The sequence below is a fragment of the Silene latifolia genome, chromosome 5 (genome assembly GCF_048544455.1).
Source record: "Silene latifolia isolate original U9 population chromosome 5, ASM4854445v1, whole genome shotgun sequence".
In the NCBI taxonomy this organism is placed as follows: domain Eukaryota; kingdom Viridiplantae; phylum Streptophyta; class Magnoliopsida; order Caryophyllales; family Caryophyllaceae; genus Silene; species Silene latifolia.
This window is the reverse complement of record NC_133530.1, coordinates 18,696,232-18,722,413: the sequence shown is the minus strand read 5'-3', so window position 1 is coordinate 18,722,413 and position 26,182 is coordinate 18,696,232. Positions and strand designations below refer to the sequence as shown.

Genomic DNA, 26,182 nt, shown 5'->3' with positions numbered 1-26,182 from the left:
GTCGCCGATCGATTGATGGGGCGGCTGGTGAGTGCAAACATTTGGAGGTAGGGAATGAGGGTGGTGAATGGTGATCCATCGGGGTTAATTAAATTTAGGGATTTCTTTTTAGGGTTTTGATTTCTCTCTCTTGGTGTTGGTGCGGTGAGAAATGAAAGGGGTAGATTTGGAAAAATGTGTAAAATTGTGCGAGATTTAGTAAAAGTGTGTGCGGGATTTAGCATGTCCCTAGAATTTTTGTTTAAAGACGGCCACTATCCTGTTGAAGATATTATTCACAATAACAATAAAGATTCTATCCTACGTAAATCTTGCACCAACTGATTGCATCTCCTAGCATATTAGTCTAGTATATTATCCTCCCTTATTTCATGTATTTAGTTGCCACAATTGTAGGATATTGTTGATGGCTTTCACACTAGAATTGTACCTATATAATGATGTACAATTGTAGGATATTGTTGATAACTTTCACACTAGAATTGTACCTATATAATGATGTAATTAACATTTGCAACATATACAAAAGCCTTCATACTTCAATATCTTATATGGTATCATCCTGCCAAACGATCCTAACCCTAATTGTCTTCTTCACCGCAAGCTTCATCACCATGGCCAACCACTCTAATGCCCTCATCCCAAATGTTGATGAACCCAACAAACCCTTACTCTCCATCTCCTTTCCCAACTGCCATCAACTGACCCCCACCACATATCGTTCATGGCGTTTCCAAGTGACTCGGTTCCTTCAAGGCCTCGGCTTATTTGCCTTCCTTGATGGCTCCCTATCTCCACCACCAAAAACAACCGCACCCGAACCCACAACCACAAAACCCAACCCTGACCCCGTTCCCAACCCTGCGTACCAAACCTGGTTCAAGCAAGACCAACTCATCCTCGATGCTCTCACCGGAACCCTTCATGAATCAGTCGCTCCTATTATTCTCGATGCCATCACATCTCGAGAAGCATGGACCCTTCTTGCCACCACCTATGCCAATCCATCACGCGGTCATATCCTCCAACTCAAGGATCGCCTCCGCAATATCACCCATGGTGACAAGTCCATCACGGACTATGTCCTCTCCATCAAATCATGTGCTGCGTGCCCAATTAGCCCAACTCGGAAAACCCGTCGACTCCGAGGACCTCACTGCCCAAATACTCAACGGCCTCGACCAAACCCTATATAAATCCGTCATTGATGCCGTTAGAGCCCATGACACACCAATAACCTTTGAAGACCTCCACGAGAATCTTATTCACCAAGAGCTTCTCGTAAAGAACCAACCCATCTCAACACCTTTCCAGCCGTCTGCTCATGCTGCCACCTCTCGCCAACCCTACTACAACCCTCATCAACCACGACATCAACCCCACTCCACCCAAACCCGTTCCCAATATCAATCAACCACCCAACCTCGATACCAACAGCCCTCCACTAACACCAACCAGGAACCCAAACCCTTCCTCGGACGGTGTCAATACTGTCGAAGCAAAGGGCACGTCATTAGCGACTGTCCCGACTTCAAACGAGACTACCCAAATGTTACTTTTCCACCACCAATTACCAAACCACCTCGTGCTCATGCCCACACCGCCACTGCTGCCACCCACCCCACCTCTTCCTACCTCATTGACAGTGGTGCCTCGCACCACATTGTCAACGACCTCGACACCCTATCTCTCCATGCCCCCTACACCGGTCCAGACGATCTCGTCATAGGGGATGGATCCTCTCTGCCAATCACCCATTATGGTTCATTTTCTCACAACTCTCTTATTTTTAATAATGTATTAGTTGTACCCAATATCGCCCGTAAATTGCTTTCCGTTTCTAAATTCTGTAAAGACAATCATGCTGTTGCCTTTTTCTCACCCACCTTTTTTTGTTTTAAGGCACTCTCGACGGGGGCAATCCTTCTTCAGGGCCACTTCCATGACGGCATCTATGAATGGCGTCCTCCACCTCCTCAACACGCATACACTGAAACCTCATCCACCTCTTGGCATCACCGACTTGGCCACCCCTCCACCGCCACTCTCAAGCTTCTCAATACCAATTTTAATTTACGTATTTCAAATTTTGATCACTGTAATGCGTGTTTAATAATAAAAGCTCAAAATTACCATTCTCCGTCTCGTCCCTTACATCGACAACTCCACTCGATCTCATGTATTCGTATGTTTGGACGGCACCCTTATTATCTCACGACAATCTCAAATACTATGTTATTTTCGTTGACCATTTTAGCCATTATTTTTGGTTATATCCCATTAAAAACAAATCTGACACACTGCCTACATTCACTCGGTTTCGTGCTATAGTCGAAAAATTCTTTGACAAACCAATTCGCACGTTTTACTCGGACAATGGTGGGGAATACAAGAAACTTACCCCACACCTCCTAGATAACGGTATCACCCACCTTACCTCACCACCACACACACCCGAGCATAATGGTTTCGCAGAGCGCCGTCACCGTCACATAGTCGAAACCGGACTTGCTCTCCTTACCCAAGCCCACTTACCTACTACTTTTTGGTCCTAAGCTTTCACCACTGCCGCCTACCTCATTAACCGGCTACCAACACCAACTCTTCAAAACAAATCTCCATATGAAGTCCTCCACGGCACTCCACCAAACTACCATAAGCTTCGTCCCTTTGGATGTCTCTGCTTCCCTTGGCTCCGCCCATATAACAACCACAAACTTGAGAGCAAATCCACACTTTGCATCTTTGTTGGCTACTCATCCACACAAAGTGCTTACCTTTGTTATGACCCGTCTACCAACAAGCTCTACACATCTCGCCATGTTCGCTTCGTTGAAACGGATTTTCCTTACCCGTCACTCTCCAAAACTTCTCCCACCCCACCCTCACCACTGATCGTTGGTGCTCCCTCTCCACTCCCCTCATCGACATTGTCCCACCCTTCACCACCCCTCACCAGATCAACCTCCCACCCCCACTACTCCTCCTCTCTCCCCACGTTCTCCTCAATCCGCAACATCACCACCCTCCACTTCTACCCCTGCCACAACTCCCACCGCTGCCAACCCGTCACCATCACCCTCACCACCACCTCCCCCCCACCCCCCACCCCCTCCACCTCGTGTGGCAACCCGTCTCTCCTATAACATTATTAAACCGAATCCGAAATACGCGAAAACAGCCCTTGCACCTCTCACCCACACAACTCCTACAACCACTAAACAAGCACTTATCGACCCCCGTTGGCGAGCTGCTATGCTCGATGAACACCAAGCCTTACTCAAAAACCACACGTGGACACTCGTCCCTCGCACCCAAGCCCAAAACCTAATCGGCTGTAAGTGGGTATTTCGAATAAAATATAACCCCGACGGTAGCCTAAAACAACATAAAGCCCGTCTTGTTGCTAAAGGCTTCCACCAACGTCCGGGTGTTGATTATTCGGAGACCTTCAGTCCCGTCATTAAACCCACTACCATCCGCCTCGTTCTTTCCATCGCCGTCACTCAACGATGGCACCTACACCAACTTGATGTTAACAATGCCTTCCTTCAAGGCACACTCACCGAAACCGTTTACATGATACAACCCCCTGGCTTCACTGACCCGGAGAAACCTGACCATGTATGTCAACTCCGCAAAGCCCTTTACGGCCTTAAACAGGCTCCGAGAGCTTGGTACACCGAATTAAAATCGTACCTCATCACGTATGGTTTTAAAAACTCTGTCTCGGACCCGTCCCTTTTCATCTTATCCACACCTCAAACGACCCTCCTTGTATTAGTTTACGTTGACGACATCATCGTCACCGGCCCAAACCAAAATCATATAAACCACTTTATTACACAAATTTCCACCAAATTCTCTCTAAAAGATCTAGGTCCCCTGTCATATTTCTTAGGCATCGATGTTACCCCGACCAAAACCGGTATTCACCCTAATCAAACCAAATACCTATCCGACTTGCTCCATAAGTTCAATTTCCAAGATTGCAACCCCTCTGTCACTCCAATGCTTCCGCACCCACCACTCCTCGCCCAACCAAACCAACCTATCGTTGATGAAACAACCTATAGTGCCATAATTGGCAGTCTCCAATACATATCCCTTACTCGACCTGATATAGCCTTCTCCGTCAATAAGCTTGCACAATTCTTAACCCATCCCACTGACCATCATTGGACAGCTCTAAAACGCTTGCTAAGGTACCTTTGTGGCACTCTTCACATGGGTATTCATCTCACCAACACCTCACCTCTCTGCCTTCACGCGTTCTGTGACGCGGACTGGGGTCGTGATGTTAGTGATTATTTCTCCACTTCAGGCTATCTTGTCTATCTTGGCTCAAACCCAATCTGTTGGTCTTCCCGTAAACAGAGAGCTCTCTCACGTTCGTCCACCGAAGCAGAATTTAGGGTCGTGGCTGATACTACTTCCGAGGTTCTCTGGTTACTATCTCTCCTTCATGAGCTCGACATTCGTGTTACTAAAGCACCAGCTATCTATTGCGACAATCTCAGTGCTACCCACTATTCTGCCAACCCGGTCTTTCACTCTCGAATGAAGCACCTCGCTCTTTCCTTTCATTTTGTTAAAGAGCAAGTTCGTCTCGGTACAGTCCACGTACAACATATCAATGGCAGTGACCAACTCGCTGATACACTTACCAAGCCCCTTCATACGCAGCGGTTTCTCGAACTATCTTTCAAGATTGGACTCCGTCAACGACCGTCCTTCTTGAGCGGGAATGTTGAAGATATTATTCACAATAACAATAAAGATTCTATCCTACGTAAATCTTGCACCAACTGATTGCATCTCCTAGCATATTAGTCTAGTATATTATCCTCCCTTATTTCATGTATTTAGTTGCCACAATTGTAGGATATTGTTGATAGCTTTTACACTAGAATTGTACCTATATAATGATGTAATTAACATTTGCAACATATACAAAAACCTTCATACTTCAATATCTTATATATCCGTCACAAGCTGAAGACGGATAGTGGCCCTCTCATAAAATGCAAGTGGGGGTATTAATTTCCTCCCACTTGCACTATCCATTTGCATTTTGTGAGAGAGACACTATCCGTCTTCAGCTTGTGATGGATAGTGTCCGTTTTCAATGAGATTTTGTGCATTTACAAATGATGGATCGACGCAATAATAAATTAGCTTAATAATATTTTTTTTTTATTAAAACACCCGGGGGTGTTACTATAGCAATGAAATATCAAAGAGTACAGCGTTATGAGCAGCCGGCGGCAAAACATCAGACCATACCGCTCGACCAATAGTTCTAAGAGTAACATGAGCTAAACAATGCGCCACACAATTATTGACCCGACTAGTATGAGACCATAAAACAGACTCAAAATCATTACATAAGACAAAAATATCATCAATCACTTGTGAGAAAATGCTTCTTCCATTCCGCTTTCCTTTAAAAGAATCAACGAGCTCCAAACAATCACTTTCCATCACCACCTTACGCACACCTCTCGCTCTAGCCTCATTTAGACCATCCCACATCGCCACCGCCTCAGCAACACTCGGCTCCCACCACTCCGTGCGAACTATGGCTACCCCCCACATCATCGCCCCTCCTTCATCCCTACATACCATTCCCGAACTAGTACCTTCCCCCTCCTTTGCGCCCGTATCCACATTTATCTTGACATAATCCCTCAGAGCCGCTGTCCACGCTTTCGTCCTCTCCCCATCTCCTCCTCGGCCAGCTTAATAATACTTTTAAATAAGAACAAATCAACATTTTCTTCTTTATATTTTAACCTTAGAGTTAAAATATACTCGTATATATGTACCTATAAATAGGGTTGTGCACCAGTCCCGAAGGACCTGAATTTCAATGGACCGGAATCGAAATCCCAAAAAACCATGGGCCGAAGATTGTACTGGAAAATTTCAGACCTGACCGGACCGGTTAGACCGGAATTATTTTTACTTACAAACTTTTTTAAATTCCGGGATTAAGTAGACCTACAATGTCTTTTTAAATAATATTTTAAGAAAAAATCAAATAATAATAATTCTAGTCTTTTCCAACTGGACCGAAAATTTCCGATCCAAGTCTTAAAAATATTGGACAGGGGACCATTGCACATCTTATAACATTGACTTATAACATTGTTATAAACAGATTATTATTCATAAATAACTTGATAATGACTGACCCGAATTCAAATGACAAGACCTGAATTCTTGCAAACCCGAAATCGACCCGACTCGAAGTGACTCGTCCTTAGTTGGGTCATTAATTTGGCAAGGGTAGTTTGGATTATATCGGAACTGAGATGTCTCAAATTGCCATATTTGCCAAGATTTCGATTAGTGTTTTTAATTGAGTCATTAATTTGGGCAAGGGTAGTTTGGTCAAGTTTAGTTATAAGAATAGTAAACAAAACATGGTTATTACTTTTTTGGCCAATTTGTCACAATTCCACATTGTTTTTACCAATTCGTCATAAACCATAGTTTTTTTACCAATCCGGTGAATAGGGGTGAACAAAAAGTGGTCCGGACCGGCAAACTGGACCGACCCGGACCGGCCGGTCCGGTCCGGTCCAGACCGGATACATATCGGTCCGGTCTCCGGGTCCCAAAAAATATGGTGACCGGTCTCCGGTCCGGTCCGGTCCGGTCCACATAAAAAAAATAAAACTAAATTGCCTTATAAATTAATACACGTCCTGGTCCAAACTCGAAAAAAACGGACGAAAGGGTCCTCAGCCCGGCCCTTCTAACCGGTCCGGTCCGCGGTCTTGGGATATGTGGTTATCCGTCATGAATTTTTTTGGAATTCCCTGGATAATACGAAACAACAAAAGTTAGGACTTCCGTTACTATGCACGCCAGCACACAGCATGCAGTGTGTGAAAATTTCAGGGGACGAACTAGTAGCGTTATGTAGTAGCCAGTAGCCTCGCAAAAAATGATTTTTAACCAAAGGACTTCTACTTCCGCCATCCCAATTCCTATTTATAATGTACTACGAGTATTTTCTAAATTTGGATAACTAAAAAATGAAGAATGATAACAAAACCCGAAGACGAAAAAAGGAAAAGACACCATATCTACAGAACTCGTCACTAAATCTAAAGAAAAAAAGAGAGAAAAGGTAAGAATAATACAGAGTACCAATTTTTGAAGGTGGTGATTAGGTTCAAGTATTATCTTGAAGAAGCTTGGAAAATTATTTTGATGATCATCAACATCCATCAAGGAGACTTGAACAAGTTTGACGTTCATCAACTGAAACATCAACTCTTGAGGACTACATTAATTACCAGAGCCGTTTTTATGATAAATTTTTTGTTCAGTTTCATTGTTACCCTGCTCATTGATCCTATTTTCTTTCCGCGAGTGAGATAATGTCTATTGCTGTTTTCATACGTAGCTCTGCGGAGGTATTCAAGTTTCGAAAACCAGTAATGGAGTTTGACGGAGACACCATCATACAAATTAGATACAAATGGCACTTTTTATTCATGTAGTTAACTTATATGAGATCCAACATTAACATGTTTTATGACCAACAAAAGGAATAGTCGTCATAAAATGAAATGGAAATAGTCTAAAACGCGAATACAAATCCAACATGGGTATAACGACAGAGAACGGACATGGTCAAGTAAGAACCCCGTCCCCAAAAGCTCAGAAACCACCACGGAGGCGGAGGACAAGGTGGAGAGTGGATTCCTTTTGGATATTGTAGTCAGCCAATGTGCGCCCATCCTCCAATTGCTTCCCTGCAAAGATCAACCTCTGCTGATCTGGTGGGATCCCTTCCTTGTCCTGGATTTTCGTCTTAACATTGTCAATGGTGTCCGAACTCTCCACTTCCAGGGTGATGGTCTTCCCGGTAAGGGTCTTCACGAAAATCTGCATCCCTCCCCTTAAGCGGAGCACCAAATGGAGGGTGGACTCCTTCTGGATGTTGTAATCAGCCAAAGTGCGGCCGTCCTCAAGCTGCTTTCCGGCAAATATCAGCCTTTGCTGGTCTGGGGGGATTCCTTCCTTGTCCTGAATCTTGGTCTTGACATTGTCAATAGTGTCGGAGCTCTCGACCTCAAGGGTGATGGTCTTTCCAGTCAAGGTTTTGACAAAGATTTGCATACCACCCCTCAGACGGAGGACAAGGTGAAGGGTAGACTCCTTCTGAATGTTGTAATCAGCAAGGGTGCGACCATCCTCAAGTTGCTTGCCTGCAAAGATCAACCTTTGCTGGTCTGGAGGAATGCCCTCCTTGTCCTGAATCTTGGTTTTGACATTGTCAATGGTGTCAGAACTCTCGACCTCGAGAGTAATGGTCTTGCCTGTAAGGGTCTTGACGAAGATTTGCATCTACACATAATCAAAACCACTAATTAAGATTTAAGCACACATAAATTTGAGGCGAACAGATTTCATTGTGAGATAAGAGTAACAGAACAAATTGAGAATCGTCTATCAACGAAATTCCCTAAGGGTGTGTTTGGATTGGGGTATTTGGAGGGAAAAGAAAGGGCGGGAGAGTAAGGGATTTAAAATCTCTTGTTTGGATAACAAATGAGGGTGGGGAGAAATGATTCAATTTCCCTCCTCCAAGCCTAATCAAAATCTCTCTCCACAATAGGTAAGATTTGGAGGGAAATTGTATCCAAACACCCACACCTCATTCCCTCTCCCCTTCCCTTCTCTCCCTTTCTCTTCCCTCCTTTCCCCTCCCCTCCCTTTCCCTCCCCTTTTGCTATCCAAATACACCCTAAGGGTGTGTTTGGACCGAGGGATTTGGAGGGAAAAGAAAGGGAGGGAGAGTAGGGGATTTAAAATCCCTTGTTTGGATAACAAATGAGGGTGGAGGGAAATAGAGGGGGAGAGATTTGGAGGAATCCAATTTCCCTCCTCCAAGCCTAATCAAAATCTCTCCACAACAGGCGAGATTTGGAGGGAAATTGTATCCAACCACTCCACTCCACTCCACTCCACTCCACTCCACTCCACTCCACTCCACTCCACTCCACTCCACTCCACTCCACTCCACTCCACTCCACTCCACTCCACTCCACTCCACTCCAAACACACCCTAAAGCAAGAAGCTATCCAAACACACCCTAAAGCAAGAAGCATATGAACCACCATTAACAATCAGGTCATTTAAAAAAAAATTATCTGGTACGCTAGTTTATTATGTTAAATATTCCCTCCGTTCCACTCATTTATCGATCATGTTAATTACTAATGTTTAGTATATGACCATCAAATAAACCAACAATTATTTCAACATAATAACAAAAAATAATCTATGCAGAATCATCGATCGCCATACGAATTCAGACACAATAATCACAAATCAAAATCCAGGCAATTCAGCTAAAACAAACCCTAATCAATTAAAAATCAGCAGAAAGAACGAACGTTTCACACAATTTCAACAAAAGAATAGATCTGAATCGAACAAATGGATTTGCAATCAAATAATCAACACAATTAAATCAATCAAACTCAATTAAAAAATTATAACTTCCGATTACAAAAATAAAACCCTATTCTCAATGCTAAGATCAATTGAAAAATATGATGCTTGAATTAAATTAAATTAAATTATAATAACAAAATACAATAAAATAGAAAGGGGGAAAAATTATACCTTAGCGAAAATAATTGAGGAATTGTTGATTGAATAAATTGATGGAGAGTCGATTAGTTGAATGAAAGGGTATGATTGTATGATTATACGCGGTGGTATTTATAGGGGTGGTTGTTGGCCGGCTTATATATAGATTAGGATTAGAAGTCACCCCTCACGTCACGCCTCTTCTTTCCTAATTATTTCGTTTCTTTATTATCATGGAGGCGGAGTTGGTTTTGCCGGGTTTGATTCTTTCCATTCGCTTTTTTTGGTTTTCGTGGTAGCTTTGACCGTATTTTTCTCTAAATATATTTGACTTGTTTAATGCTTTTCAAAGATATTTAGCCCGTTTGACGACACTTCGGTGTAAATTTTTATTTGGTACCAAAGTAGCTTTATTTGACCAAAATTTCAAATTTATCCGGTTTTTTGCAAGTGTTTGGCAAGTACCTTATTTGGTCAAATAAGGTACTGAATGAAATGCTACCTCGCGGTGAGATTTGAGAAATCGTGACTGAAATGACTTATTTTCCATTTTTACCCATTTATTCTATAATGTTAAATAATTTTCATATCCTTTTACGTCATTTTACCAAAATCAGATACCTTTTCAGCTAGTTTGCCAAACACATTTTTATATAATCGCTTCACTTATCACCCCTAATTTTCAAATACCTTATCGCTTACCTTTTCAGTTTCGATTCCCTTTTCGCCAAATAACTTTTCGTGTTTTGTTCAAATACCTTTTCAGGTAGTTTTGCCAAACAGAGTCTTACTGTTATTGATATTCAAATATAACCTTTGAAATATTAGCGGATATAGGATTGGATTGGAGGAGATAATTCACTCGACGAACAACGAAATTATATAAGTCAATGTGATGTGACATCATCCAAAATGTTAATTATAATACGTGTATAGATTGAACTAGCTCAACTATGCATTGTTTCTTAAGACTCTCCGGTATCCAAAGGCATTACCTACTTCACCAATTCCTTTTAAACAGTCTTAACTTTAGACGAAACTCGTAACAAATTATAAGAGATGAAAAAAAAAGAAGCTTGTGAAACGTCTTTGAACTTTGACCCATTTTGAAATTAAAGAACTTATAGTACAAGTCCTGCGTCCTGTAAATAAGGCCTACATATAACCAACCAAAACAAATAAGTTCCTAGGAGCTTTCTTTAATTTTCTGGCCTTCCGATCAATCGTACCCCCTACCAAATACCAATTTACCGTTATTCCGAAAACGTTACAATTTCAAGTGTTAATCGTCGATCAATATTACTTCAATCACCTCTTCCGGAGATCTTGTAGGACTACTTGGACCAGCAACACCTACACTTGATGCATGAGATGAACATCGAATTATTTCAACGTTGAAGAGACACATGGCAACATTTATCAACTCGAAACACATATATCACCAACTTGTAATTTGTTGTCCAATGCATACTTCCTCCAGCCTCCAGACAACCTCACATGCCCCGTACTGCGTTCAAGTCGAATAGGCCATGTATCGCCAGTTGCATTTTGAAGTATGCAGCCCCCTCGAGTTTTCATCAAGTACTCCACGGCAAACTTCGCTGGAACATTCTGTCGCACCAAATCAAAACAACTTTAACTAACTATTTCGTATAACTCCTTTCGTCTCATTTATATTGTTTATTTTTCAGTTTACTTCGATGAATCAAATTCTTACCACGCGAAAATCACCTGTCACATGAGACACTTGTATTATGATGGTAAAACAAGGGTTTTCGAATTGATGAGAATTGATCTTCTTGATGTGCTCACGGGTGAGAGTTCCGAATTTCCTTTTGTATTGCCCAACCAAAGCAAGCATCCCATTTTCTGCAAGAAATAGGGAAAAGAAAGATAACCAAACGGTGAAGGGCAGGCGCTGGTAGTATCCCATATTCGAGCAAAAATTCTTGTGTAAAGCGGTCTTAAACAAGACTTGGTAAAACGGAGTATTCCTGTTTCACATTATTAGTGTAAAACCGTCTCACAAAAGAGCAGTTGATGTCCGAGAACATTAGGTATGAATTTTAACTTTAAACTATAGATTATAACATTAAATTAAAACTATAATTAATTTATGTAAATAATTTAATTTAGAACGACTCTATATAATAAAATCTATAAAATGTCATGCTCTAGCACAGATCTAACCTAGTTAGGTATGAATTTTAACTTTAAACTTGTAGGATGAAAATTGAATTGACATCAAGTAAGAAAACAGATAACCTTTTGATGAAGAGCAAGGGTTAATCTTGATGATCTGAGTTTCACTCACTGTGTTAGGGATTTCGGTTTCTTGAGGATCAAGAGGGTACTCAATTTCACAAGCGGTCATGTCGAAAATCAACACATTGAACCGAGACATTCCTCCATAAGTAAACACCAAGAAATGGCCGTGACATATTGAGTAATAGGTCACAAACTCATGCCAACCATCTCCGAACCATGCTCTGCCATTTTCTTTTAGTAATTCAACTATCCATGTCTTACCGGTTGGAATTTTTAGGCTTACAACATCCGATAGATCATTCCCGTATTCAGTCATAAACTTAATAGGAATTCCCTGATACAATTACACAAATACGGAGTATTAGCTCCATTTGAACGTAAACAGCATCAAAATATAGTCCTGATACGTATATAGATAATGCCGTAATTAGAGGTCCAAGAATGATTTTATACTCTAACAGAAAGTGGCGGAATCAATGACAGGGTGGCATTATCCAGAACTCATAAGAATATGTTATTGATCCTACCTAGCTCCATAAGCGCGTCTCAATCAATTGTTTACATTTCATATTTTTTGTATGTTATTTTAATCAGAGTTGAACAAACTACTAAGACAGAAATGTTGTTACGGACGTAAGAAGATTGCAAATCTATACTACAACTTTGGCAAAACAAAGGAAATGATTAAACACAAAATCTCATTAGACGGCACATATCCGTCTATAACTGAAGATGGGCCAAATACAATATCACAATTCTAATAGGACAAGCAACAAATGGGGTGGTGGGAGGCAAAAATGTCGCCACTTTCAAGCTATTTGACCCCTCTTTAGTTATAAACGGACATATCCGTCTATAACAAGACTAGCTGAAGATTAAATGGCTGAAGAATATATACTCCCTTTGTTCAAGCCAACTTTATACGTTTGATTAAAATACACCTGACATATATTGATCAAATGTATGGAATTGACTTGGATAGAGGGAGTACAACATTAGTGTAGTACCAGTTTATAAAGATCGTGTCGAGGCTCGAGAATTATCTTGAAGAAGCTTGGATAGTAATGAGAATGATCATCAATACCCATGATGGACATTGCAAATTTAGCTGTGTTGTTTTATATTATTTCAAGTGTTTAACAATGTGTTTAATAATGGAAGCTCCAAGAAGTAAATATAACAAGTCTTTTCGATCAATAAATGCAATTCTTGTCAATCAACAGTGGAGAGTGGAAGAAATACGAATATTTATCCGTTTTAAAGTTAAAACGGATCAAATAATATACAACTTACATAGATACGACAATATTTTGACTAAAGGCATGCCAATTAAGAGGATCATGTAGTGAGAATGGGACTTGGTTCCTGTAGTACATCCATTAAGTTTTTGTAAAAAAAACTTTTATTAAGTTGGATATTTTCTCTTTTGGATTTATATGCGCATATTTATAAGGTAATGTTGAAAAATATCATTTTGTTTGAACCTCGAGTAAACGTGGGGTTTACTCATTAAGTTAAACTAGTATTGGTGTCCGGCTTCGCCCGGGCTACCTCTACTTACCATTTAATTGTTTCTTCATTAAATAAAATTACTTAAAGTTTCATAACCATAAATTTATCATTAATAGGTTTTTCTATGACATCCTAAAATTACGATGAAATAAATTTTGAGACAAATTCAGTACTCCCGCTATTAATATTTTACTTTTATTAATGAAACAATAGTAATATTTCACTACTTGCCCGTAATCATTAGTACTTTCACTACTCCGGCCGTAATTATTGTTACTGTCGCTATTGCCGCATTAATATTGATAATTTCACTAATGCCGCCGTAATTATTGTTACTTTCACTATTGCCGCATTAATATTGATTATTTCACTACTCCCGTTGTTGTTTCTACCACTTTCACTAATCTCGCTCATAATATTGTTACTTTTACTATTCAATGAGTGATAATTACTACGGAGTATCATATAACTAAATCTATGTTACTACAATTCTTTTCTTTACTGACGAAATTACTTTTACTACTTAAGCATTTAATTTTAAGAGGATTATATATTATATAAATATATTACATATATGCATGAAATCAAATCGAAAAAATTATGAAATATTATATATTATGGAATCTAAAATTGCATAAATTTTAAATTTAATATATAATTTTATGATGATAATAATTAATACCATAAGTGTGTATGTTTATACTAATTAATTATTTTATTTTAAGGAAATTGACCATCTTCTAGTCTTCTATAAATATTTAGGAAAATTACCAAACATATTCTTTCTTTTAGTCTCCTTGAAATTGACCATCTTAATTAATTACTTTATTTTAAGGAAATTGACCATGTTTTAGTCTATTACAAATGTTTAGGAAAATTAACAAGCTTGTATATAATTTAATTTTAACCCAAACTATATAATATTTGCATTGAGATCCCTTAATCGGGTCCATCACACGGTGCTAGTGATTTAAAACTATATAGTATAATTAATTTGTATAACTTTCTTTAATTACATTGAAGTCCCTTGGTTTATGGAATTAATATATAGTATTGATTGATTGATTATAGTATTGATGATTGATGTGTGTGGTGTGAGTGACTTGATATATTGTGATACATGGAAGATTAATTCTTGCTCTAAGAGAGTTCATCGCCATGAAGCCCATGATCCATATGTTATGTCTCTTGTTGAATGGACCAAGTGGGAGAATGTAAGATATTCCATAAAATAAATAAGTATTTTATTAATATTTAATTAAGTTATTTTATGGAAATTAAGTTGGTCCAGGAATTTACCTAGTATTTTGTTTTCACTATTATCTTCCATATTTATTCTGATTAAGGTTCACCAAACCTACCTCATTAAGAAAATACACCATCTAAATTGTGAGGCTGAGGGTTTGGAAGCCAAGTCAGATTTGGGGCATAAGAAATTGGGTTATTCATTAAGACGGATTAATAATTTCAAGCAATGGCCGGAGGTAAGTAATCGATCTCTTTTATCGCTTTCGCATTCAGTTTATACATGTTCATTATGAGATTAGAACATGTTAATTTAGACTATAGAAATTTAGACTATAGACACACTCCTAAATACAGAGGCGATTCTAAGATTTATTTAAGAGGGTGCGTAAAAAATTTGCATTGACGAGTTGATTCACCTATGGTAATTGGCGATTTGCAATTTAGTTGTGATAATTTGAGTCCCCAATCGTTGCGGAAAAGCCTCTTAAATCAAAATCTCTTTCTTGGTGTAGCAACTTTTTGGTGCTTCACGTTCATTCTTACTCTAAAGTTCTTACCAAAGTGATAAATTCCGATGCGTATTACGACAACTACTAATGCTATTAGTGGTATTTATTTTAGTTTATGGTCTCATTAATTTTCTCGAAGTGCAATTTGTAGTTTTGACGTTGTAAACCTTTTTTTGTAACTAATGTTTTCACATTAACTATTGTGTTTATTAAAGAGGTTCGATTTGTAAGTTTAATTGGTATACGAGTATGTTTCTTTTATTACGAGCCCTTTTGTTATGAGATAGATCGGGCATTTAGTAAGATTTCCTCAAAAACTAAGGTGTGTGACATTTAGTTATAGACGTGTCGTGATGTGATATTAAGCTTCAGTGTATTTGTACGACTAACTAATCTCTTATAAGCGTACTAAAAGTGTCATTATTGGATTTTAACCTGAATAATTGTATTGTAAAAAAAAAAAACAAATACTATGTAAATCCTAACAATAATTGAAAAACATGAAGCACATAACAACATATCAGAGGCTAAACAGTAATATACGTTAAATATTTTAGTCTTAACTACTTTTTTGCTGAATTACAAATTTCTTAGGATGAGTAATGTAGTTAGTTTGAAATTGAAGTACGCATCAAAGCCTCTTTGTACACGGGAGTTCACGAGACATAATATTACAAGTTGGTCCGGGTATCGCCCGGGCATTAAATTTAGTAAATAATTAAAATAGGAATAAAAGATAGAAATAGAGAATGGGTTGGAAAGATAGGGTAATTAAATAAACTCAGCTTCTATACACAATCACAAATTCACAATATTCATCAAAATCAAAATCAAAATCTTCATCAAATTACCCAGCTTGCAGGTATTGTTTCGGATTAGTTTTGTTTGCTTTTATTTTATTAATTTTCGGTTGAAATTCTGTGTGATTAACTTTCAATTTTATTAATTTTTGGTTGAAACAGTTATATGTCTGATTTTTCTTCTTCTAACCCCGCATTGAATCCTATGGGTTACCGTCGTGCGCGTAGGTATGAGGATTTACTGGGTGTTTCTACCTCCAAAATTAGGGCTTTGGATATAAGTATGTTTTCTATATATGTACGGAGTATATAATTTCAATTCAATTGTTCAGTCTTAATCAGCTAGTATAGTTCATGTCGGTTTACACAAGTTTTAAACCATTTTTTGATACTATTTATTGAAATTCTCTGTGATTTAAATCCATGTTAGTATATGTTGTACAGGGTTTAAAGCAATTTACAACAACCCGTGTGTTGTAAAGGGTTTGATACTTTGATGTACATAGTTTTACCTCTTTGTAAACAACATAGTGAGTCACTTTACTTTACGCCGGTCAAAACTAACAATTCGCACGTAAAAAGGGCAGCCCGGTGCAAGATGGCGTCCCCGCTAGGCGAGGGTCCGTGGAAGGGTCCCACCACAAGGGTGTAATTGGGGCAAACCTTCCCTTGCCATGAAGCCACAAGGGTGTAATCGTGCTTAAAAGGACTATGCTATGTCTATTGAAAAAATTGAAAGAGACCATCTTTTTTATTATTATGTTTTGGTGACAGAATATATAAATAGTTTTCAAACTTGTGGAGTATGGAGGGATCGCCCATTTTTGGATCAGACTGCTTTTATAAACGACTCATCCCCGCTGTATGAAAATGGTGATGGACTTGAGGAGGTTATTTATCATTTGTCCATTGCCTTCGGTTTTGACTTTCTCTATTGGGGCTTGATATTATAGTTTTTTTTTCAAGTATTTCTAAGTTGGTTTTCGGTTTTCTTTTCAGCTGCTCGCTAGGTATGCTATGTCTCATAATCTTCCATTTAGAAACCCTATGGAGTAAGTATTCCTGTATTTTGGTTTGGTTCAATACTCACTACTTTGCTTTTTATTTGCTTTGTAACTGTATTACTCGTAATGATTATAATACCATGTTGTTGTCTTCAGCAAAATGCCTCTTCAGGTTATCACTTTACCACAATATCCTACACGTCAAGTCAGTGAGTTTTCCCCGTTTGCCGAAATAGCTCTAGCCTATTTCAATTGTGTCCAGGTATGTGTGTTTATCCCCATTTGCATTTGCTTGTTTATACTACTCCCTCCATTATTTTATATATGACGTTTTTGTTTTACGAGATAAGCCTTTGACTTTCAATTATATAAAAATATACTCTAGAAAAAATTATGAAAATTATATCACTAGATTCGTCATAAAATTTGCTTTCAAAAGAGTATACGTTTCATATTATTAACTTATATATTTCGAGAGATATTAAAGAGAGAAGTGAGTGTCTCGAAATGTGAGAATGACATATATAAAATAATGGAGGGAGTACTTGGTTGTGCTTAGTACGAATGATTTTGACTTATACAACCTGACCTTGTTCAATATTGTGTGAGAACTCATTATGATGCATAGTTTTGTGCCTACACTATCTTATACGCCCTCATTCAGCTTAGGTTGTTTACTATGCGCGAATACCAAGAAAAGTCATTATCTTACTTTCTATTAGTCGTTGCATGTCAGATAATCTTGATGTTCAATTTTAATCTAGATTTAAATTCGTTATATGAAAAGTTAATGGTTGCGTCATTTCCCAAATCAAGGTATCAACTGTACTGATATTTGACTGTTATGGTATTTGCAAGAATGTCGATTTCAAGTTAGTCGAGGTAACTCGTGTTGGGTATGATATCTCATATCCCAAATCAACAATTCACGTCAACTTTGATGCTAAATCAAAATCTGGAAAGGATGAAATGTTTTATGCCGAGTTAAAAACTCCTTCTTTGAACAAGGTTGATGAAAAAGGAATTGTAATTCAAGGTTGCGCGTTGTTGAAGAAAGTTGATACAGGTTAAGACTTGTGACCTATTGTAAATTTAGGAAACTGGGATAAAATTTTGATACTAATGACATTTACTTTTTCAAAACTCAATGCAGGTAATCCTTTGGGCATTAGTTGCATGATTTGTCATGACAAGGTGATTCACCCGGGTCCCAAAGACGGTTACAATGTTGTACTTGGAGACAAATTTAAAGACTCAAGATTTTGGCTTTATCGTCCTTCAACGGGATTGAATTGTTCGACAATTAGAGAAGATACAATAAGATATATGGATAAATATCTCGTCTTTGCAATGAAAGTCGTCAAACATCTCAATTGTAAAGTGGTAAGTCAGTTGTATTATGTGACTCTTTTCTTGTTTTATCTACAATAGTGTCAATTAGGTGTTAAGATTTTTTTTGGTTGGTTGTTTCGGATCATGGAAATCAGATCTCTTACATTGTAATCGATAACCCAACCACCACACGCACAAGACTTCTATAGTGCAATGGCGATTTATATTAGAGGGGACTGACAAATTGACAATTATTGTAACTTGATGTAATATCTCTTACACAAGGAAAAAGACTTGAATCAATCGTGTTTGCGAGGGACATGACAAAGGGCTAAGAAAGACCCCTTAGCCCTGCAAATGATATGTGTGTTTTTGAGGTTGTTACGATGTTGCTGGTTCATGTGGTTTGGCTTTTGGCCAATCAAGTGAATGATCAACTATTTGAAGAAGTACACCAGTTGTCCTTTATGTTTTAGAAAGGTAATATAGCGTACACCGGTAGTTGTCTTTTAGCATCTTTAAAAGTGCATTGCAAAATACTTGAAATTGCTAAAATTTTGAATCTTCATAAAATCATCATTGATTCACTACTCGTCATGTTTGGGAATCCTCGACTTCAAAATGATTCCCAGTTTTGGCTCACTGAAAGTTGACTTGGCTCGGTTTCCCACGGTCATTTCACGCATTTCTGGTTTTATCTTTTTATGTGGCTCTTTGGTTTGGATATTTATTTTGTGTGAGCCTGAAACCCAAGTTTTGATGTTTGCAATGAGAATTTAATATTACCTAACAAAATGATTTTGCCGGTTTGCAAAGGTGTCAGCTTTATAACACCGATTTAAAATTTTATTGATTTGGTTTTTCAGGAGGCGGATTGGGAACTTTTGGTAGTCACAACAGTTATTGACCGGATGGAAAAGTGTAGAATAATCTTTCATATGAATTTCACGGTGAAGTCGAGCAACTTCAACAATGAAACCAAGCTTTGTTTCGCCGAGCTCATTCTTCCCTTGTTTAGTGGCCACTCTCCCGACAACTGGACTATGGAGAAAGAGCCGTTTCTCGAAGTTATTGGCTGCTGCATCATGGAAAAGGATGCTAATTATGGTAAATCATTTTTATAATGATGCATTTTATAATCACTGGAGGGGTAAAATAAAAAACAATGGTAGACATTAGTGGTGACGATAAAGGGAAGAAAATGAAATAATGAATTAGGTGAGTGTAATACATAATATAGAGGTGTAAAGGGGTAATTGATAACCATCTTTTATAATATTTGTGCATTCACACTGTCTTTGGCAACCTCTAATGCTCGCTTTTTTGCAGAATCTTCATTTGGCAGAGTTTGCGCCATGTGCACTGGCGGGCTTATTCATCCAGGTCCGAAATATGGCTATCGGGTTCTTGCTGGGGATGATTTTGCCATGTATGATTTTAAGACCTGTGGCAATGGAGTATTTTGAGTGAGGTAATGTACTACTTATTTACTCTATAGTCTCCTACACTTGCACTTTGTGACAACTGCCCTTTTAGACTATAATTAAACCGAGGAGCACACAACTTTTGTAACGAGTTTTCTTAATACTAAAACGTCTGGTTGTTAGTTGGTGATTCAATGCAGTCGAAGCCTATTTGAGTTGGCTGAATCGAATTATTGGTTTAGCTTCGTCAAACCTACAGTTCTTTTCACGAGTTAATGAGTTTGAAACTTATTTATGCACTGCCGAAAATTTCTTCTGATTAGAGGTCGTAAAGAGCCTTAAAAATTCTCCCTTAAAAGATCACTTAATCAAGGGGGGAGAATGTGAGATATTGACGACATTGAATAGCAATTACAGTAATACACTAATACTGCATAAAATATGTAACTGTTTTAGGTAACACCCTACGGTGGTGGATAGTGGTTGAGCCTATACCATGTTTTTTTCTCTCAAACTCATGGCTCTAACCACAATGACGAGGAATTACATTTCTTGCACATAATGGCTCAGGGAAATTAGCCCAAAGGCTCGCCATGCTTTGGTTCAGGAATATGATGTAATGTAGCAAAATGATGTTGTAATGGCGTGAAGTAAATATTTGTAACTGTTTACAAAGTCATCACAATAACTGAAGTTAAATTATGTGTAACTGTTTACAAAGTCATCAGTCATCACTATAACTGAAGCTATTATTTTGTTTAGTTCTGCAAATTTGATTTTGAACTTCTTGCCCGCTTTGTAGAGTACCATTTAGCTTGACATAATGGTCTGACTAAAATCATTTAACGAACCATAATAATGATATGTAGGCGAACTATTCTTATCGAATCTGGCTTGTCAAAGTTTTTGCTAGTAAATAAAGAGTAACTTCTATGTTTGTTTATTTGCAGCGGCTTCATTTTTGTCTAAAATTGTCGCTCGCTCGTTCTTTTAGTATTGGGCCTATTACAATTTACATTCTTCTTTAATTGTGCAGGAATTTGTCTGGACTTATGCTGATGAATTACGTTGTACTGTCGAAAGGTTGGAAAGATGATCCTCCACAACATTCAAATGTATAGCACTCATCTGGAACACCTGTGGAAACATAACAACGCTAGATGTGTAGAGCATTGCGGTAGGGAACTGATTTTGGCGATTTAGCTGTGATGTAATCATCCTTCACTTCTTTTGTTCGACTTCTTTATGCACTGTTATCAGATTTTGGTACTCATCTTCTTGAACAAATCTATCCTGTGTGTTGATATATCGAAATCGCTTTGGAGGAGTCAGTGATGTGGTGCAATTTACATAGGTGGTTGTGTTTTATGAGACTACGACAACAGGATGGGTTGCTCATGTCTCGAGATATTCTATCCAAATTAAGAGGACAATCTGTGACATTTTGCGATATGGTTGTCAACGTTTTTAGCCGGATAAAGAAATTTAAGAATCGACCGACTCTCCTTAGGGCACGATTGGAATGAGGCTACTCTCCTCTTTAGAGGGTTAGTAGATCTTCCGGCGCGATTTTGATTAATGGTTAAAAATTATGTTGTGTTTTAATTAGTCAAATGTAATGAGACATACTAATTACCTATATGTGAAAAATAAAAAGATTTAATTCTACTTTTTATCAAAGTAAAAAAACTCATTATTGATTTGTTTGCGGATTCAAGATTTTTTAAGCAACACTTGATTGTATTATAACTAGCTTTAGACCGTGCATAAAAATGCATAGGTTGTTGTTTAAATATTATGGTGATGGTGATTTTTTTTTTCGAATTTAAATATTTTTATTTTTATCAATATAAATATTTGCCATGAATTATTTTGGTGATTTTTTAAATGTTAAAAAAAAAACCACCATAATGATTTAATCAGTATAATTATTATGGTAATTTTTTTTTTTTGATTTTTAAAAATTTTCATTTCAGTAATTTTTTTTTTTTTTTTGGAGATCTTTTAGACCTATATTTGTTATGTTGGTTTATTCCTTAGTTATTAAATTTACTTAGTTAATGATGCATCAAAAATTAGTGAATTAAGAAATTAAATTAGTGAATTAAGAAATTAATTGATCAAAATTGATGTAAGTGATGGTATAAATAGTGGTGGGTCAAAAGTCTATTTATCTCTTTAATTTAAGCAGCCAATCAAAAGTCTTAAAAAGACTTGGCTTTTATATAATGTAGATTCATAAATTTTCTATTTTAGTGCAGATATTATTATATATGACACATTAATAACCACTTTATGTATATTTAGCACCCATTTTATTTTTTAATTATGATTTTGTCTTAAATAAAGTTATTATACTATCGATAGTCTTAAAATAAACATTATAATATCACTAATGTAGCAATATATAATCGCTTATATAAATATCTACGTGATTAATATTTGTATGGTATTGTTGTAACTAAGGTTTGCCGTTAATACAAACTCTTATAAGAACTCTCTAAGTTTAAGCGATTTTGTCTTATTGTGAGGCATTCTTGGAACTTTGGTATCAACCCGACATCTTTTGCGTCTCTTAAATAAGATGTTTTGACTTTTGATCATCCCCCTATAACTAAAAGAATAAGAAATCTTATGATTTTTCCCGCTCAATTGTCTTCACCTTCTTAAAGGGCCTAATTTTTCAACGTATCAAATCAGCCCATATACTTATTCTAATAATGGCCCAAATTTCCAATCTGCCCAACTGATATTTTTCCATCCAAATGAACTTTTCATACGTTACATACAAATCTTACAAATCTTTAATAAAATCAAATTTAAAATCAAAATATTGGCTCAATCTTTGCCACAAATAAAATATTTGACAAGAAAGATTCCACAACTTTATCCCATATTTAATAAAATATTTTGCATTCAATTAACTTCTTATTTAATAACGCATTCACACTCCAATCTTCATAAAAAAAAACTGAAAATAAATTAAAAAACATATTAATGTAAAATAAGAAATTAAATTATATACTAGGTATATATAATTTTCATATTGTGAATATATGCTACGTTTAATTAGATGTGTCGTATTATTTTTATAATTTGTTTCCGTTTATAAAGTTAATATGCGATTTACTTACATTTTGTTTTTAACTCAATGATCATATCCCCCTATTAGTAGTGACCCTATATTAGAGCATGTTTTTGAATAGTAATCGGTTTTCATTATATGTAATAATAAAAAAAAGCTTGCAGAAAAATAATTTAATCTAAAAGTCTTTTAAATAGTACATTTTTTTAAATATATCACTAACATTATAAAGTACATTAGAACTTATAATAAGTACAACTCATATATACAAATATCTTAAATGACCACTATATAAGCAAAACTCACAAATATCTTTCTTTAGCTCTCAAATACCATGCTGTAGCACGGGATCTCAACTAGTATCTAAATAAATGATTAGACATAATGTAAATATTAAGACCTTATAACTATTTTTTTTGTTACTAAGTTAATTACCCCGTTACAACGCACGTGCATCCAAACTAGTATAGTGAATATATCGTAATATCTTCAACAACAGGTTTCGTCCTTAATTTGTCATCCTTTCTAACAAGAATGAGTAGAAAAACCACAAATTCTCATTGAAGACGGACACTATCCGTCACAAGCTGATGGCGGAAAACAGGGCAAGAATCATTGAGAAAGCATTCAAGTTTCAAACCCTGGCTGGATAAGGTCGCACCACTTTTGTCTAATTCTGACCCAACTAATGACCCCGATTATGCTACGGCCTACATGTAATCAAAACATAAAAGTTCCTAGGAGCTTTCTTTCATGGCCTTTCGATCAACAGGACCATTCACCAAAAACCATTGTTCCGAAAACAACATTACATTTTCAAATATTAATCGTCGAGCAATATTACTTCAACCACTTCTTCCAGTCATCTCGTGGGACTACTCGTACCAGCAACACCCCCAACACCTGATGCTCAAGATGAGCATCGGATTATTTCAACTTGGAACAGACATTTGGCAGCATTTATCAACTCGAAAACACATATATCACCAACTCGCAATTTGTTGTCCAATGCATACTTCTTCCAGCCTCCAACAATATTCATATACTTCGGTGTATTGCCTTCACAACGAACAGGCCACGTATCACCAGTTGCATTTTGAAGTGTGCAGCTCCCTCGAATTTTTCTCAAGTACTTCGCAGCAAACGTCAATGGTACGTTCTGCCTCACCAAATAAAAGCAAATTTTAACTAACTATTTCGTACTGCTTCATTCATCTCATTTATATGGTTTATTTTTCAGTTTACTTCAACGAATCAAATTCTTACCAGGCGAAAATTATACATCACATAAGACGGTCGCATTCTGACGGTAAAACAAGGGTTTTCAAATTGATAAGAATTAATCTTCTTGATATGCTCACGGTTGAGAGTTCCAATTTTCCTTCTGTATTGCCCAACCAAAGCAAGCATCCCGTTTTCTGCAAGAAATAGTCAATAATAAGATAACCAAGGGTGAAGTGCGGGAAGCCGTAGTAGCCCATATCCAAGCAAAAATTCTTGTGTAAAGCGGCCTAACACACCTCTCACGCGAATGCCCATTGGGCTTGAAGTGTGGATGCAATTACTACCTGATTCTTAATATTCCGCTTTAGAAATAGAGGTTGGTGACGGGTGAGAACCCGTAATCTTTCAATCACACGTCTCTAATACCAAGTCAAGTAACCCGTAATCTTTCAATGACACGTCTCATCCAAAAGTTAGTTTTAACTAATTGTTGAGTCTCAATATCGGTTTTATACTCTTGAACAATTTTTTTTGTTGTAAACCCGTTTCACATTACTAGTGTAAAACCGCCTCACAAAAGATCAATTGATGACCAAAAGCATTAGATATAAAATTGACATCAAATAAGAAAATGGAGAACCTTTTGATGAAGAGCTAGGTGAACAAGGGTAAGTCTTGATCGGAGTTTCAGTCACAGGGACTTCGGTTTCTTGAGGATCATCAAGAGGGTACTCAATTTCACAAGCGGTCTTGTCGAAAATATACACACTGAACAGAGACATTCCTCCATAAGTGAACACCAAGAAATGGCCATGGCAGATTGAATAATAGGTTACAAATTTATGCCAGCCATCTCTGAACCATGCTCTGCCATTTTCTTTCAGTAATTCGACTTTCCATGTCTTCCCAGTTGGAATTTTGAGGCTTACAACATCCGATAGACTACTCCCATATTCAGCCATAAACGTTTTAGGAATTCCCTGATACAATAATTGCATTTATTAGTTTCCATCGAATGTGTACACATGCAAGTGTCCCGCTCATTTGTTTATCTTTGAATTTGCACAGAAACCAAAGAAAGAGAAGGGGTCAATTATTGGACGACTAGTATATCAAATTGAGTGTGTAAGAACAAATTGTCCATCAAATGCATTCACAAAATAGAAAGGTGAACAATTGATTGAGACACCGAAAACAGAATAGGATAAATGACCGGGCCAGAGTGAGTAACCGAACAGCATCAAAACAAATAGTGTTGAGCAGGATATTCCTACCGACAGCTAGGACAATTTTCTTTGGATACCCAGGCAATTTAATGGGTTGACCCTAGGCAAGTTTGACCTTTTCAGTCGCAAGAGTCGGAAATCGAACCCTGACCACCCAGCCAAGTTTGATATAGTGACGGAGTTAATGACATGCAATTCTACATACATAACATTGTGCGTAAGGAAATCATATTTACTAGGTGTAAACTGTAAATAGAGACGGAGTTAATGACATGCAATTCTATAAATGAAACAATGATAACCGAATGCTCGATCCTACTATCTTAGATTTCATAGGGACATATAATTGATTTTGAGACCATGATTACCATTAACTCCTAATATATTCCCTCCTTCTCAATCATTTGTTTACCTTTTGTATTCTTTATGAGGATTTAATCGGAGGTAAACAAACTATTGAGACGGAAATGTTGCTTATAGATTACATAAAAGAGAGAAAACAAGATACAAACGTATAAATACGGAATTACGGAGTACCAGTTCATGAAGATCTCCTCGAGGCTCAAGAATTATCCTGAAGAAGCTGCGGAGGTTATGAGAATGATCATCAACTGCCATGAAGGATATTGTAAATCTTGCTTAGTTGTTTTTTTACTGTTAAGTGTCTAACAAAGTTGTGTTTAGCGGAAGCTCCATTAGGTAAATTAATAAGGCTTTTCGGTAGTAAAAAAATTGAAGCTTCTAGACGTTGAGGATGTAAAATGCATGCAATTCTTATCTGTCCAGATTATTTATTTAACTGTTCAATTTAACGGTTCTTATTTATTTATGTTATTTTCTCTATTGGGAGAGTTTTTTTTATGGGTAGTTTGCATAAAAATGGTTCACACAACGAGTCACAAGGATTAATAAATAAGATCAAATAGTTCAC

General features: G+C 37.3%; 3 protein-coding genes and 1 long non-coding RNA gene across 4 annotated transcripts in view; 2 read left to right on the top strand and 2 right to left on the bottom strand.

Annotated features, from left to right (window-relative positions):
- LOC141654959 (uncharacterized) overlaps positions 1–17,357 on the top strand; it is a 45,152-nt gene extending 27,795 nt beyond the window's left edge. The window contains exons 3-6 of the mRNA XM_074462066.1: positions 16,731–16,846; positions 16,956–17,008; positions 17,117–17,222; positions 17,346–17,357. Coding sequence (XP_074318167.1) covers positions 16,731–16,846; positions 16,956–17,008; positions 17,117–17,222; positions 17,346–17,357 — 287 coding nt within the window. The remainder of the gene's footprint in view (positions 1–16,730; positions 16,847–16,955; positions 17,009–17,116; positions 17,223–17,345) is intronic.
- Positions 7,486–9,832, bottom strand: LOC141656962 (polyubiquitin 11). The gene is made up of 2 exons (XM_074464058.1): positions 9,653–9,832; positions 7,486–8,367 (listed from the first exon to the last, which is right to left on the bottom strand). Exon 2 carries the CDS (start codon positions 8,365–8,367, stop codon positions 7,678–7,680), a length of 690 nt encoding a protein of 229 aa, XP_074320159.1. The 5' UTR covers positions 9,653–9,832; the 3' UTR covers positions 7,486–7,677.
- A 1,806-nt stretch (positions 17,358–19,163) lies between the features above and the next one.
- Positions 19,164–21,038, top strand: LOC141655961 (uncharacterized). Its single transcript, XR_012548268.1, has 3 exons — positions 19,164–19,399; positions 19,622–19,763; positions 20,753–21,038. It is a non-coding gene; the product is annotated as an uncharacterized LOC141655961 (long non-coding RNA).
- A 3,568-nt stretch (positions 21,039–24,606) lies between these two features.
- Positions 24,607–25,869, bottom strand: LOC141654958 (B3 domain-containing protein At3g18960-like). Its single transcript, XM_074462064.1, has 2 exons — positions 25,789–25,869; positions 24,607–25,005 (listed from the first exon to the last, which is right to left on the bottom strand). Exons 1-2 carry the CDS (start codon positions 25,867–25,869, stop codon positions 24,607–24,609), a joined length of 480 nt encoding a protein of 159 aa, XP_074318165.1.
- Between the last annotated feature and the right edge of the window lie 313 nt (positions 25,870–26,182).

What these genes read in the sequence shown, in the direction of transcription:
- LOC141656962 (XM_074464058.1), bottom strand. Translation starts at nt 8,367, where the DNA reads ATGCAAATCTTCGTCAAGACCCTTACAGGCAAGACCATTACTCTCGAG.
- LOC141654958 (XM_074462064.1), bottom strand. Translation starts at nt 25,869, where the DNA reads ATGGCAGTTGATGATCATTCTCATAACCTCCGCAGCTTCTTCAGGATA. An exon ending in GAGGAGATCTTCATGAACTG is followed by an intron (nt 25,006 to 25,788) that starts GTACTCCGTAAT and finishes TTATTGTATCAG; the next exon opens with GGAATTCCTAAAACGTTTAT.